The 15,538-nt window shown below is 33.2% G+C and overlaps 1 protein-coding gene across 1 annotated transcript; it reads left to right on the forward strand.

The window, feature by feature from the left end:
- The first annotated feature begins 468 nt into the window (after window positions 1–468).
- LOC145949972 (uncharacterized) lies at window positions 469–7,408 on the forward strand. Its single transcript, XM_083060878.1, has 4 exons — window positions 469–663; window positions 3,877–3,921; window positions 4,724–5,888; window positions 6,342–7,408. Exons 1-4 carry the CDS (start codon window positions 469–471, stop codon window positions 7,406–7,408), a joined length of 2,472 nt encoding a protein of 823 aa, XP_082917004.1.
- Window positions 7,409–15,538: the final 8,130 nt, after the last annotated feature.

The following is a 15,538-nucleotide window of genomic DNA, read 5'->3' on the forward strand; positions in this document are numbered from 1 at the left end:
GGGAGTAGAGAGAAAATAATCCTCCATCCTTACTACCGTTCAAAGAAACCCAACCATAGGGAGGTACACCCAGTTTCAGTTGGTAGAAATGAAGAAAAACAAGGAGAGATACCCCTATCCCTAGGGTCGAGCACATGACCTGGAAAGCCCTAAAAAAAACCCCAATTATTAGGGTGCAACTGGCAAGGAGCCGAGTTGACAAAATTTAAAAAATCACAATCAAATTGGGTAAAGGGAAGGCATACGCCTAAATCCCTGAAGAAACACTAGTACATGTAAAAGAAGGGAGGGTCAGGGGTACCCCCCATATATACACGCTCACCGGGCTGACAAGATTCAAGCCGGATAAGCTTAGAAATGGATGGTTCACAGATCCTATGTGATTTCCACATCGCATTAATCTCCATGAACGACTTGAAGATGCTTTGAAATTCCCCGACGTCACCCCTGACCCATTTGTAGCCAGGGATGACGGGGAAGGGTTCCTTAGGCTGGTTCCCCCTCTTTTTCTTTTCAGCGGCGGCCGTCTCGGGGGCCACCGCCTTGCCGCGCGCCTTGCCTTTACCCTTGGCCGGCGCGGAAGGAGGGGCATCACTGTTACTAGCCATCAAGAAGATGCAAACATTTGGGAAGAAGGAGAAGATTGAGAAATCGAAGTACCTGGTACTCCTTTGAAAAACGAAAGAACAGAAACGAGAGGATGAGAACTTGGTTGCCGGAGAAGGCAACGGAGGAGAACGGAGACAAAGAAAGCGAAAACGGAGATGGTGGAAGCAGAAGTGCAGAAATCGGCGTGCACAAGAAGCCAAAGAAGAGAGAGAACGAAAAAGAGTAAAGTGAAAGGGGGAAAGGGCGCGAGAGAGAGAAAAGGGTTTTCCAAAATTCAAATGGCCACGACACGTGTCAGCTGGGGAACATAACTGATGACACATTTAATGAGCCCCATTATGATGGGCACGACCATCATTGCATAACCGTCACTTCCCATTAACACGTCGCCCATGCATTATGGGATCGAGATGACGGTTATGACACGTGGCAGCGTGACAGACAGGCGTACGCAAAGGGTCACGGCTCCTTGCCAAGCTCGATCTTAACTCCTCGACCCTCGGTCCTCGGAGCTCGGGAGGCTAGTGTACTATCCATACTACCATGCCGAGCTCGAGCTCGGCATCACAGCGCGGAGTGACCTCGGACACGCGCCAGGCAACGTCAGCCCGACACCCAAATAGATCATGACTGATCTCAGGCTCAAGGCCCAATGAAACCCTAATTCACACAAAGCTACGTGCATTATTTATACGAAACTCATACATCCACAAACACTAACTTTAGCATCGGAGTCTTTTTTACAGGTACCACCCCCACCTTGGAACAACAAGCGTACCAAGCGAAGGAGACTCACCGATCTTACTCAACAGATCGTCCCTACGACCGATCTCTGGTAAGAACAATATCTATATACATCAATAAATTATACAGAATCAAAATAAAAAATTTAAAAATAAAATAAAATTATTAATTAAAATAAATATATAAAATGATATACCCTATAGCGACTTTATAATTATTACAGGAAAAAAATTAAAAACTAAAAATAATAAATACCTGGGATGAAGAAATCCAGGCAGAAAGCCAAATAAACTAACAATAAACTGAAAAACAAAATAAATATAACAGTTAACCACAACGTAAAATAAATAATAAAAATTCTAATAAAATAAAATAATGTTAAGTAAAAAAAATAAAATAAACGTTTGCTTACCTATCTAGGAAACAAACAACACAAAGTTGGGGAGGGGGACTATCTGTGCTTATTTTATAGGGGTAAAAAAAAATTTTACTCCTCTGTGCCATGTGTCAGTCAATTATTGGCTACCGCTGTGGTAAATTTGACAATTGGCAACTACCCGTTGGATAAACCATAAGTCGCTATGGGCTAAGTCGCTATGGGCTATAGCGACCCCCCTTTTTTTATTTTATTTATTTTTATTTTTATATCTATTTCCAGATTAAAATTATATATATATATATATATATATATATATATATTATTTTCTAGTGCATTTAATTTTATCTGTTTTACCTCAATTTTTTTATACTTTATTTTTTAATTTTTAAGATTTTAAATTATTAACATTTATTTAAAAAAACAGGCGCTATGACTCATAGCGACATCGTGGCGCTGTGGCCCATAACGACCTATGTTAATGTTCTTTTTTAAAAAAAAAAATTAAATTATCATTTATTAACAATACTTATTTTTTATACTTCTTTTATTATTTACGTTATTTATATATATTTTTTCTTCACAGAATATTTTCGTTTTTATTTTATATATTTTCTTTTTTATTTTATATATTATTTAAATTATATTTATACAATTTTTTAATGCACTATAGAGGCGCTATGGTCCATAGCGACATTAAGGCGCTATGGCCCATAGCAACCTCGTTTTTTTTTCTCCACAATTATGTTATTAATTTTATTAATTTTTTTTAATTTATCATTCTTTATGTTTTCATTTTTTTACACATTTTCTCGTTCAGTTAATTTTATATTTATCATTCTATATTTTCAAGTCAATTATTATTAATCATATTTATTTTAAAAGGGGTTGTTATAGGCTATAGCAACTTTATTTCGAGCCGACTTGTGTCGCTATAGGTTGTAGCAACTTTCTTTGAAACGCTAATAGCTACAACAACTCTTTTAATATGACGTTCATGGCTTAAAATAATAAAAAAAAGTCACGTGTCATAAGTGTCGCTATAGCCCATAACGATACCGACGTAAACAGCCCCAAAGGTGTAATAAGTTACATAACAACCTCATTTACGTAAAATGTTTTCGAAATAACCGCTATTTGGTCAAAAAGCCTAGAATGATGCGAGAGAGGTGAGTGTATACAAGGCGTGTAAGGCTTATGTTAAACACACCTCCACCCTCGTATAAGCACACCCCCTTTTTTTAAAAAAATATATAAAATGTCTAAATTACCCTTTAAAAAAAATTAAATTCTTAAATTTACACCTCTCTTCCCCACACCCCCTTCCCCACACCTCCCTTCCTCCGAAAATGTTTTGTTACATAATTACGGAAAGTACTTTCCATAATATTAAAGTTACTGTTACGGAAAGTTCTTTCCGGAATTATATAAAAATGTTCCGGAAAATACTTTCCATAATATTAAATTCTTATTCCGGAAATTATTTTCCAAAAATGTTTTGTTACATAATTCCGGAAAGTACTTTCCATAATATTACAGTTACTATTACGGAAAGTTCTTTCCGGAATTATATGAACAATAATTTTACTATTCCGGAAAGTACTTTCCGGAATGCTAAAAAACTTATTTTACATTCCGGAAAGTACTTTCCATAATATTAAAGTTACTATTACGGAAAGTTCTTTCCGGAATTATATGAACAATAATTTGGCTGATGATATATACACCTCCTATCATTTATAAATACACCTCCAATCTTTTTTTTTAAATTCCTAAAATATCCTTGTAACTAAATTATTATTTTTAAAATTGTTTTATTCACCCCCTTCTTTTATCATTCTTCTTCTTCTTTCTTCTTCTTTTTCTTATTCTCCTTTTTTATTACTCTAGTCATTTTTTGATGATTTTATTCTTTTTCGTTTTTCATTCTTGATTTTTCTTGTTTTACAATCAACATAATCATATTTTATCTTTCTATCTTTTAAATTCTATTTTTCACTTTCCACTCTATTCTTTCTTAAACCCTAATTTTTCATTCAATCATTATTATCCTCTACATTCAATACAAGGTACAAAATTAATATATTAAATTAAATTTCATATTTACAATTTTTTTAAACTTATTTAACATTACTTATGCACAACAGGTTCGATCGCAGACGCCGGTGGTGGATGAAGAGATAAAGAAACTGGTAAGTTAAATGTGTCATGCGCTTGTAAAATAAGTTTTTTAGCATTCCGGAAAGTACTTTCCGGAATAGTAAAATTATTGTTCATATAATTCCGGAAATAACTTTCCGTAATAGTAACTTTAATATCATGGAAAGTACTTTCCAGAATGTAAAATAAGTTTTTTAGCATTCCGGAAAGTATTTTCCGGAAGTAAAATTATTGTTCATATAATTCCGGAAAGAACTTTCCGTAATAGTAACTGTAATATTATGGAAAGTACTTTCTGGAATTATGTAACAAAATATTTCCGGAAAATACTTTCTAGAATAAGAATTTAATATTATGGAAAGTTCTTTCCGGAACTATAGTATTTTCTAGAACTTTTATATAATTCCGGAAAGAACTTTCCGTAACAGTAACTTTAGTATTATGGAAAGTACTTTCCGTAATTATGTAACAAAACATTTTCGGAGGCTACAGAATTAAATATTATGGAAAGTATTTTCTGGAATAAAAATTTTATTATTCCTAAAATATTATATTTTTGTTTTTAGTACAATTCTTATATTTTTTTTATCTCTCGTTATAGTTTTATTTATTTAATATTTTATTTTTATTTATATGTGCACATGAAATACATGTTAGGAAAATGTCTGAGGTGAGGAATATATCAACCAATGGAACAACAAATAAGACTATTGACTGTAGTGGTGTATTTAACACTAAAGAGGTAATTGAACAATCAATTATTTTTGTTAAGTTATCAATATATAATAATAATAATAATAATAATAATAATTGTGTTTCTATTTATATGTTTAGGTTTTTCCATGTCGAGATGCTATGTTGGATTGGGCACGACATGTTGCAAAAGAAAGTGGATTTGTCCTTATTATTTTTAGATCAGATACAAATACAGGACGTGATAAAAGGAAGACATTTGTAATTTTGAGTTGTGAAAGAAGTGGAAAATTTAGAAGATCAAACAAAAATGCATTATCTAATAGGGTGACTAGTACCAAAAAATGTGAGTGCCCTTTCAAACTAAGGGGAACAACTTCAAAAAAGGCTAGAGGATGGACCCTTAAGATAATGTGTGGTTATCACAACCATGATTTAGCAGAAACATTAGTGGGTCATTCATATGCTGGTCGATTGAGTGCTGAAGAGAAGTCTTTAGTTGGTGAAATGACAAAGAACATGGTAAAGCCAAGAAACATACTACTTACATTGAAAGATCGTAATGTGCATAATCTTAGTACTATTAGACACATTTACAATTATCGACAAGCTTATCGATCCTCTATGAAAGGTTCTAGAACAGAAATGCAACATCTGTTGAAATTATTAGAACGTGATAAATATGTGTACTGGTATAGAAAGGTGGATAATTCTGATGTTATCAAAGATATATTTTGGTCACATCCAGACTCCATTAAACTTTTTGGTACTTTTCATACTATTTTACTCATAGATAGTACTTATAAAACCAACAGATATGGGTTGCCATTACTTGAGATTGTTGGTGTCACTTCAACAGAGTTAACATTCTCTGTGGCATTTGCTTATGTGATGTCTGAGCGAGTTGATAACTACACTTGGGCACTACAAAAGTTAAAAGGATTGATTACTAATGACAATGATACACCACAAGTGATTGTAACAGATAGAGACCTTGGTATGATGAAGGCCTTACAAATGATATTTCCTAGCTCTACTAATTTGTTATGTCGTTTTCACATCAACAAGAATGTGAAGGCTAAATGCAAGATGGTAGTTTATCCAAAGGAGAAATGGGACTTAGTAATGGATGCATGGGATGATGTTGTGAATTCTTCTAATGAGGATCAATATGTGCAACGTTTGACATTATTTGAGAAGGTTTGCTCAAATTTTCCTATTTTCAATGATTATGTGAGAGATTCATGGTTGATTCCGCACAAGGAAAAATTTGTCACTGCATGGACAAATAAGGTGATGCATTTGGGTAACACAACAACCAATAGGTAAGCTTAAATTTATATTTTTATAACTTATCGTCAAAATATATTATAACTATTAGTATGATAATTAATAATTTAAATACAATTATGATTATGCTAATAATTCTTTTTGTTATTATTATTATTATTACTACTACTACTAATGTATTATTATAAATATTACTCTATTCAAATAATTTATCATGAAATATATTATAATTATTATGCTATTTTTTGTTATTATAATAATTATGTCAAAAATATTATATTAATTATTATTATTATCATGCTAATTATTTATATAATAATGATTATTATAATTATTAACTTAGTTATTATGTGTTACTTAATAGGGTTGAGGCTGCACATTGGAGGTTGAAGAGGTTTCTTCAACATAGTAGAGGGGATATGTGTAATTGTTGGGATGCTATGAATAACATGATTACACTACAACACAGAGATTAAGGCATCATTTGAGAAAAGTATAAATGTAGTGGAACATAGACACAATAATTCATTTTACATTAAGTTGCGTGGATTTGTATCGAGGAACGCATTAAGTCATATAGCTTACCAATATGATCGGGTTAAGACCATTGGTATTGACAGTTCTATATGTGGTTGCACAATTCGAACTACACATGGTTTACCTTGCGCATGTGAGCTTGCTAGATACAGTACAATGTGTCAACCAATTCCCTTAGATACAATTCATAGTCATTGGAAGAGGTTAAATTTTGGTGACCAAGGGAAAAACCATGAAGGTAACGTGTTATCACTGCAACCTTATATAGATGCTTTGCTAAAGCGATTTATGGAAGTTGATAATGTTGGAAAAGTAACTATACTTGAAAAATTGCGTGAGCTAACATTTCCTGATACAACTTCATTGTATCCACCTCCTGAAAAGGTAAAAACAAAGGGTGCACCAAAGGGTTCAGGGTCAAAGAGAGATAGATCAACTAAGCGTGATCCTTCTTTTTGGGAGCATGTTGATGCAGTAGTTTCTATCCATGATAGCACATCAACTCACCCTTCATCTTATAAATCAACCCATGATTCTAAACGTAGGAAAGTTTTACCATTTATGGACTCTTTTCCGATTGAGCTTCATCCATTTATTGAAGATATTATTGATGTTAAAGTGGATGGAAATTGTGGTTATCGTGCAGTTGCAGCACAACTTGGTATGGGTGAGGAATCATGGTCTCTAGTTCGTCAAGATTTAATTAAAGAGCTTCAACAGTGGAAGGATGATTACGTCGAACTCTTTGGTAGTGTTAGTCGAGTGGATGTATTGAGACAATCTTTGTATGTTGATACACATGCATCTGTTGATAAGTGGATGACCTTACCAGATATGGGTTATGTAATTGCCTCAAGATATAAAGTGGTTCTCATCACTTTATCCTCACAACAAAGTATGACATTCTTTCCTCTTAGAGGATCTCCTCCATTATCCAAGTCAAGTCACCGACTTATTACTATTGGGTTTGTAAGTAATTGTCATTTCGTGCAGGTATGATATGATGCATATTATTTTAATTTAAAATTTTAATCTAATTATAAGTTATTAACATTTTAATTTAAATTAATTTACAGGTTGTTTTGAAGGCCGAAGCTGCATTACCTCCCATTGCTTTGCAATGGTCAAGATATTGCAAAGTTGAATCTCGTTTTTGGCAAACTCCATATATTAGTCGTATGCAACGGTTTACATCATTATTTACTAAAAAAGTAGATTATGTAGACATTACTAAGGATTGAACGACCATATGTTATAATTTCGAATAAGATTGACCTACCAGAGGTATGTGGTGCCCGAGCTTCTATGTGAGTTAAGTATTATCCCTTCTCTTGTTGGGATTAATTTATAGGGGATTGATTCCTTATCTTCTTGGGATTATCCCTTATTCTGGCATAGATCTTGTTGCGTATGAAACCTTGAAAGATATGTCCAAGACATATATTCTTCATGATGGAGGTTAAAATATAAAATCTTATTCAAATGTGATGTTCCATATATTTTCTTCCCTTGTGTAATTAAATTCTTAGAGAAACAACTTCTTTTTATTTATTAACTCTAACAAACAAAAGAAAAGGCACTAAACTAATCGCTGTGATGCAAAATACATAACAATAAATATAAAAAAAAACAATGTAAAATGCTGATCAATTTTGGTGAACTGACTTCTTTTTATTTACTAACTCGAACAAACAAAAGAAAACACACTAAACTAGTTGTTGTGATGCAAAATGCATGAAATAAGCATAAAAAGTATCGCAAAATGCTGATCAATTTTGGTAAACTAACAAGTGTGGCAAGTGGCACTTGTAACTGTCTCAGTCCATTAGATTTGTTTCTCTACTAAGGTGTACTGCCGACTGTTTTCAATACCCGCACTTTGAATAAACTAGGGTATCAGTTTCTTTGGCTTTGTTTTTATTCATTCATGACATGTATTAATATTTTCATTTTTCAGGGCATAGTTATCTTGAACCGTTTCTTCCAAATGTCACCACACTCACAAAATAGTAAATGACTAATATCCAAGTCCAAATTAATTTCTGTAGAAAAAAAATCAAAAAAATATTGCAGATAAACTCACATTATTCAAAGCAAAACGCTTCCATAAAGGGTTGCATGAGGGGTTTCTTACTCAGTATTCTCGTGCATTAAACGCTTACTTCACTGCTTTTTAACCACGTCAAGTTAATGGTATTGTTACCTTCATTATAACTTAAGAAAAATGAAAGAAATTAAGATAATTGTAATAAATGATGAACTTAATAAAGCATGTTTCTTGCGGAAATAAACTCATTTAGTATTTAAGTTTTCTAAAAAAGAAGAAAGAAAACTCAGTTGAGATTGAGAATGAGAATTCTAATTTAATAATATTAATTATTATAAAATACTTTATATCAATATCATAATTAAATAGTTATGTTTTATATAACTTGGACAGAACGAGGGTGAAAATAAGTAAAAGCTAGATGAAAATATAATATCACAATAGAAAAGTGACAAACATTGAAGTCCGTAGACAAAGTTAAAATGATACACTTTTTAAGGAACAAAAATTTCTTACTGTGATATCAGGTGAATGTCTTCTTCTATAAAAGTCTGTTATAGTACTAAAAGACCAAAATATGTTAAAATAAACAAAAGAGACCAAAGTAAACTATCACTATTATATGGTAAATTCAACCCTTTCTCCCTTTTTGATGTGTGAACTTTTCCCCACTCCCAACACGTGCCATGATCAATGCCTGTCTAGTTATATCCCAAATTTCAGTACCTTCTATTGCCAATCTTCTATCAAATATCATTTGCAAAATCATAAATCTTCTTACAACTCTTGCACGTCTCCTACACATAACAATAAATTTAGAATTATTTGATGCATTTTGAAATGAAAATATACAAAGTTATTTAAATGAATGACATAATCTTACCCCTACAAAATGAGGGCCATTAATACTTGGATAATGAGAAATTGTAGCAGGTTGCATTTGAGGCACCTTAGAAGTCTCTCTCTCCTGTGGTGGAATGATCAATGGGTGAGAAATCCGAGAGAACCATTGCATATATCCATCTTCACAATCTATTGAATGCTCTTGTTGATGGCCTATAGCAGCAACATCCACCACATAATTTGCATAGTGCAACCATATATCATCAATCTCCTCAAGAGAAATCACCACACTAGTAACATGTTGAGGTGATCTTGGGATGTGTTGAACATGTCCATATTGACGTAATACCCGCTCAGGCAAGTGTGCTTGCTTGTAGGTACCCCACTTAAGCCACCCTGAATATAGTGTTATATCTTCAAATGGTCGATAATTTCTATGATGACTATAAGGCATCCAACAAACTTCATTAATGATGATTGCATCCAGTTCCTTCCTATATGGAAGCACGTGGCCTATACTCTTGCTATGTGACCAACGACTAGCACGAGTATTTTGCTCCAAGTATTCCATGGACAACTGGCGGGAACCAATCCGAGGAAAGTGCTCAAATATCCATGCCTTTTTCAAAATTAATAACCCAAATTAAATTAAATAAAGTCAAAAGCAATACAAAATTTTTACATTAAGCATAAAATAGTATGAAAAGTTTTCACCTGTAAAAGGGTCATGTAGCCACCTATTTGCTTAGTGCTATGGACACAAGCATCACCCAAGTACTCATACAAGAATGTCAAGGTAGCTGCACCCCATGCATAATCACTGCAAGCTGAAAGGTCACGAAATAGGTCCAAGAATGCTACATCCACATATGCTGCGCTCTTGTTAGCAAAAATTGTGCAACCAACCAAGAATAGAAGAAAAGCCCTTGTAGCAAATTCCCAACGCTTCTCTTGGCACCTCGCATCATAAACATCTCTCAACCAACTCATGCGAACATAAGCACCTCTTGTAGCCCTTATCTCAAGGATTGCATCCTCGTGTGAGACTCCTAACAAATCTTCTAAGTATACACATGCAATGTCATGGTCCATGACCGGCTGACTAAAAAGTGCACCTCTAATTGGTAGGTGCAATAAGCATGACACATCATCAAGAGTGATAGTCATCTCTCCTATTGGCAAGTGGAATGAGCTTGTCTCTGGATGCCATCGCTCAACAAATGCAGACACAAGACCTTTATCCACCATCTGGTAGTTGCAAACTAGAAGTGATGCCAAGCCAGACTTATCTACCAACTTTTGTATTTGGTGGTGCTTGATGACAAAATTTTTTACTTTTCTTCCATGATTGACAATCTTAAGCTCACCACGATCCTAATGTTTTATGATCTTGTCATTATAAAAGTTTATTAAACATCAAATTTAAAAAATCCAACAACATTAATTACCTCGCCACTCCATAAGCGGGTTGCAACATGGTCTGAAAAATTCCTAAGGACTGACAAATCCTCAAGGCCTCCTAGAAACGACCTCGGTGCTTGAGGGTTTACAACACCATCTAACATGACCTCTTGAGGCTCCTCGTGATCATCGACTATAGGTACTTGAGCATTCACATGTTGCTTATCTTTTGTTAGTCGTTGACGCTTTCGTGCAACGCTACCACCTCTTGTCCGTGCCATAACTTCACATAACGATAGATGATCGGTCAATTTCAAAATACAAAGACAATTGATCAATCAATTTCAAACACACAAACCCTATAAAGAATCCTAAAAAGAAATGTAAAGATGAGATACAATGTTAACAAAATAGAGAAACAATAAGCAATAATAAAGGACAAACAATAAGAACAAAAGAATATAGAAGAAGGTGGAGATAGTGAGGAGAATTACTTGGAGGAAAAATGCATATGACCTTACACATTTTCCTTTGACACTAAACCGTGAGCTTACAGTTTATAACAAAATAAAAAAGGAAGAAGATATTACAAAAACTAAAAAGGCTAGAAGAGGAGGTAGAGAGGTCGGATAAGAAAGTGATGAAGAAGAAAAGAAGAAAGGGGTAGAAAAGAAAGAAGACGGGGGGTGCGGGACAAAGAAAGAAGAAGAGAGGTGTGGAGAAGAGAAAGAACAGGGGGTGCGAGGTGCGGGAAAAAAAAAAGAAGAAGAGGAGTGCCAGAAAGAGAAAGAAGAGGGGTGCGCAATGTTAGCAGGTGGTCTTGTAAGAGAAAGACTCTTACTTGTTCTATGGAAAGAAACACTAGTACAAAAATGACTTTTAAAATCGGGGTTTTAAAATCAGTTATAGGTAGCCATTTTAAGGCACATGATAAACACACCTCCACTCTCGTATAAACACACCTCCTTTTTTAAAAAAATATATATATAATATCTAAATTATCCTTAAAAAAATAAAATTCCTAAATTTACACCCCCCTTCCCCGCACCCCTTTCTCTGCACCCCACACCCCTTCCCCGCACCCCCACACCCCATACCTCCCTTCTTCCTAAAGCTTTTTTGATTATTGATATTGCTTGATATTTTGGATAAGCAGAGTATTTTAAAACCTTGGCCCACAGTATTCTCATGACTCAGCTTTTGGTCCATTTCTTTCAATTACCCTTTTTATGTTTTTACTTTTATCCTATATTGAAATTAACTGATAGAATACCTTTTACTTGGCACGCATTAAACAACTATTCGGCCAAAAGATCTCTCCCGTTTTGATTACAAGTTTTAGCTAAATACTGCATAAAACCAATTGAGAGCTAAATTTTCAGTTCCAAACTATAGTGTTCATACTGTTATTACAGATATATAACAATTGTCATTTTTTCTTCATATTTCCAAGATAATATAGGGGAACATGTATAATATTTTTCTATAAAAAATTAATATTTTTCTTAAAATTTGACCTTTTTTTTATTATTTCATTCTTAAAATTTGACTTAAAAATTAGTTTTATTCCATCTTACTAATAGTTCATATGATTAACTGTTTAGTAATTTTTTATTACAAAAATTTTAAAGTGGTCCGTTTTATTTGAATATGGAACGATAATTTATTTTATTATTATTCTCTTATGATTCTTTAATGCTATTGTCATTTGAGAATTTATAATTTTAAAGTTATACTAAATCGGAGGGATTTAATTGAAATGTATCAATAAAATAGAAAGAGTTTGTATAATATTCAACAAATGGGACGGGTTCGTATCATGAGAAAAAATAATTTATAGATATTTTTTTAATACAAAATAATTATTTTAAGCTTTGTTAACACAAAATGAGATAAACATACTAAGATGATAAAAACTCAATGGTGAAGTATTATTAAACTGTTAATTTTAAACCCATATAATACCAAAACATAATATATTCAAGATGAATTTCACTTAATATTAAAATTGTTTATAATTACTCTAAAATCCAAATATTAGATGATATAAAAGCATCAAAACATTGGTCATTATGCTTTCAAAGTGCAAAGATTTCACTGTTAAATTCTTTTATGTGGCTTTTTACTTCTTCTAAATAGATTATTATTTATGTTTATCTATCAAGCCACAATCACAGATATATTGGTTTTACATAAAACAAATGGAAATAAAATTTATGGTCTATAGATATTGGTATTAAGTATAAACTATAAACCAACCTCTTCTCCTTTACAAATGGACCTCTGCGCAATTATTGTTGCTTGGCCATCTTTATCCTGCAAGCAAAATATGCAAGGTTTTAAAGATAAATCTTTAGATTCAATGTTACAGACAGCACTAAAGCAGAGGGGAAGAAATGCCCTGTTTGTTTTCAAGGTTACAACCAAAAAGTAGCAACATGAACAGAATCTAGACAGTCTAAGTACAACAAAACATGTTGAATACAATAAAAAGGAATAATTGTGAATTTAATAATGATGTGAACACCAAATAAGCAGCTGATACTAAGATTAATAACTTACTCTAAAGGCCAACTCTAGGAAAGAGAATTGTTCAACTTCAAGTCTTATAAGGACTATTCTAATCATATTCTTAGTTAATGTCACACATCTTAACAATATTATCTATAGTATGAAAAAGCCACATGCTTACTAACAAAGCAAGCACGGAACGAGAACTTCAACCAATCAAAGGTCTAAAGGATCTTGTAAACAAACAAGGCAGCCACATGGATAACATGAATTCTCATTTTCTTTTTCTTGTTAAAATAGAAACATGATAATATATACAAGGCCAAAGAAAATTACTTTAATCATAATCTTTGGGGCATCAAATGAAGCCAAGTATGCTAACAACTCAAACCAAATCAAATAGTAAATAAAATAAAGATAGTTTTGCCCCACATACCTCATCTCTTTTGAAAGCTTTGGCATTAGGACAACAAGAATGATTCAACCAACTTTGCAAGGGAAAAAATGCAGTTCCTAAAATAAAATTCAACTTTATCACTCAGCATTTAAATATAATGATTAAAATGAATGAGGATATAACAAATGAAAATGCATTGTTCCAATGATCAGTTAGGTAAATACTATTATGCTTTACTTTGGAGAGTCAGAATGATAATGAAATATAGCAGTCACAAATAAAACTTCATCAACACATTACATCTGAAAGTAAAAATAAATTCTAGGAACAGATGCATAATTTCCTGTTCATTTAATTACTTAATTAGTCTATCAAAGGCTAACTTCTAACCACTCATCAAACAAAACCTATCAAACAACACTTTTAACTTGAAGATCGATTTGCATTAAGACAACAAAACAAAGACACAGCATGAGCTTCAGCAATGATAAGACAATTCAATATTAAGAAAGGAATTATCTGCAGATGTCACCATACAAATTGCAGCGAGTAAAATGATACTGGACCAGAGATAGAAGAAAATGATAGAACAGAAATGAAATTGTACTATATTATTCATTAGCTGCATTACGATCAATGTGATTGAGAAGTGGAAGATGATACAATGGTTAGTTTCTAAGGGTATCTGAGAGACCATTATCTCTCTCGACAACCAAATTGCTATTGCCAAAATACAAGCTAACTAACTACAGTTAATGCTCTGTTGTATTGAATAATGTCAATTGATTCCTTGCTTCCAACCTATTCCTCCACTTGTAGATCTTATTTGTTGCAAGTATTATAATAAAATCAGTACCTTCACAATGAATAGAATAGTTTTCACCAAGGCCATCCAGAATTGGTTGTGTAATTTTCTCAACTTCTTCCTGCCATTAATGTTAGAAAAAAGTTTTTTTTATATATATATAAAAAGCTTGTTCTTTTTGGGATAATGCAGTAAATTAAGCAAACCAAAGTCTAACCTTATTAGGATATCTCAAATCATCGATACTCCACGGGAGAAGCTACAACCAAATCCCTGGCAATATAAACTCATAATTAATATTCAAATAAGTATAATCTAAAATTTAAAATCTAATTCTGATACTTAGTTTAACTCAATGGTTATAACTATATTTACAATTTAGGCAAAAAAGTATGCAGCTTAAACAAAATAAGAGGACACAGAAAAGCTAAAAACATAGAATTTCCAAATAGCCTCTTGGAACAAATTAATTGACAAGCAAAGGAATCATAGCAGTAATATTTTAACTTCATTGATTCACCACATAACCTAACACTTTATTTCTATTCTAGTCCCAGATTTCCCGATTTCATAACGAGGTTTCCATCTCATAAGCGAAACGCATAACTAGGTATGTTTGTAAATCAATCGTTAAAAAAGAGTGTTAAAAAAGAGTCTTGAGAAGAATGAATTTAAATAAATGAAAGTATAAAAAGTGGGGAAGAATGAAAGCAAGAAATAGAGTAGAGAATACCTAATAGAGAAGAAGGTGTGGCGAGGGAGTGTTGGAACGGAAGGTTCAAAACAAATTAAAAGCGCTGTGTTGTTAGCATTCTTCCAATATTTTAAGGGAGGTGTGGGGTGTGGGGTGTGGGGGTGCGGTGAAGGGGTGTAGGGTGCGGAGAAGGGGGTGCGGGGAAGGGGTGTGTGGGGGTGCGGGGAAGGGGTGTAGGGTGCGGAGAAGGGGGTGCGGGAAGGGGGTGTGGGGTGCGGAGAAGGGAGGGTGTGAGGTGCGGGGAAGAGAGGTGTAAATTTAGGAATTTAATTTTTTTTAAAGGGTAATTTAGACATTTTATATATTTTTTAAAAAAAATGGGGTGTGCTTATACGAGGGTGGAGGTGTGTTTAACATCTGCCGGCGTGTAA

The sequence above is a fragment of the Cajanus cajan genome, chromosome 7, assembly GCF_000230855.2.
Source record: "Cajanus cajan strain Asha chromosome 7, NIPB_CcT2T_4, whole genome shotgun sequence".
Taxonomy (NCBI): Eukaryota; Viridiplantae; Streptophyta; class Magnoliopsida; order Fabales; family Fabaceae; genus Cajanus; species Cajanus cajan.

Bases quoted from the DNA above. Each gene is read 5' to 3' on its own strand.
- LOC145949972 (XM_083060878.1), top strand. From the start codon at position 469: ATGACGGGGAAGGGTTCCTTAGGCTGGTTCCCCCTCTTTTTCTTTTCA. The intron at 3,922-4,723 runs GTAAGTTAAATG...TTATATGTTTAG, and splicing joins ATGAAGAGATAAAGAAACTG to GTTTTTCCATGTCGAGATGC. The intron at 5,889-6,341 runs GTAACACAACAA...ACTACAACACAG, and splicing joins AAATAAGGTGATGCATTTGG to AGATTAAGGCATCATTTGAG.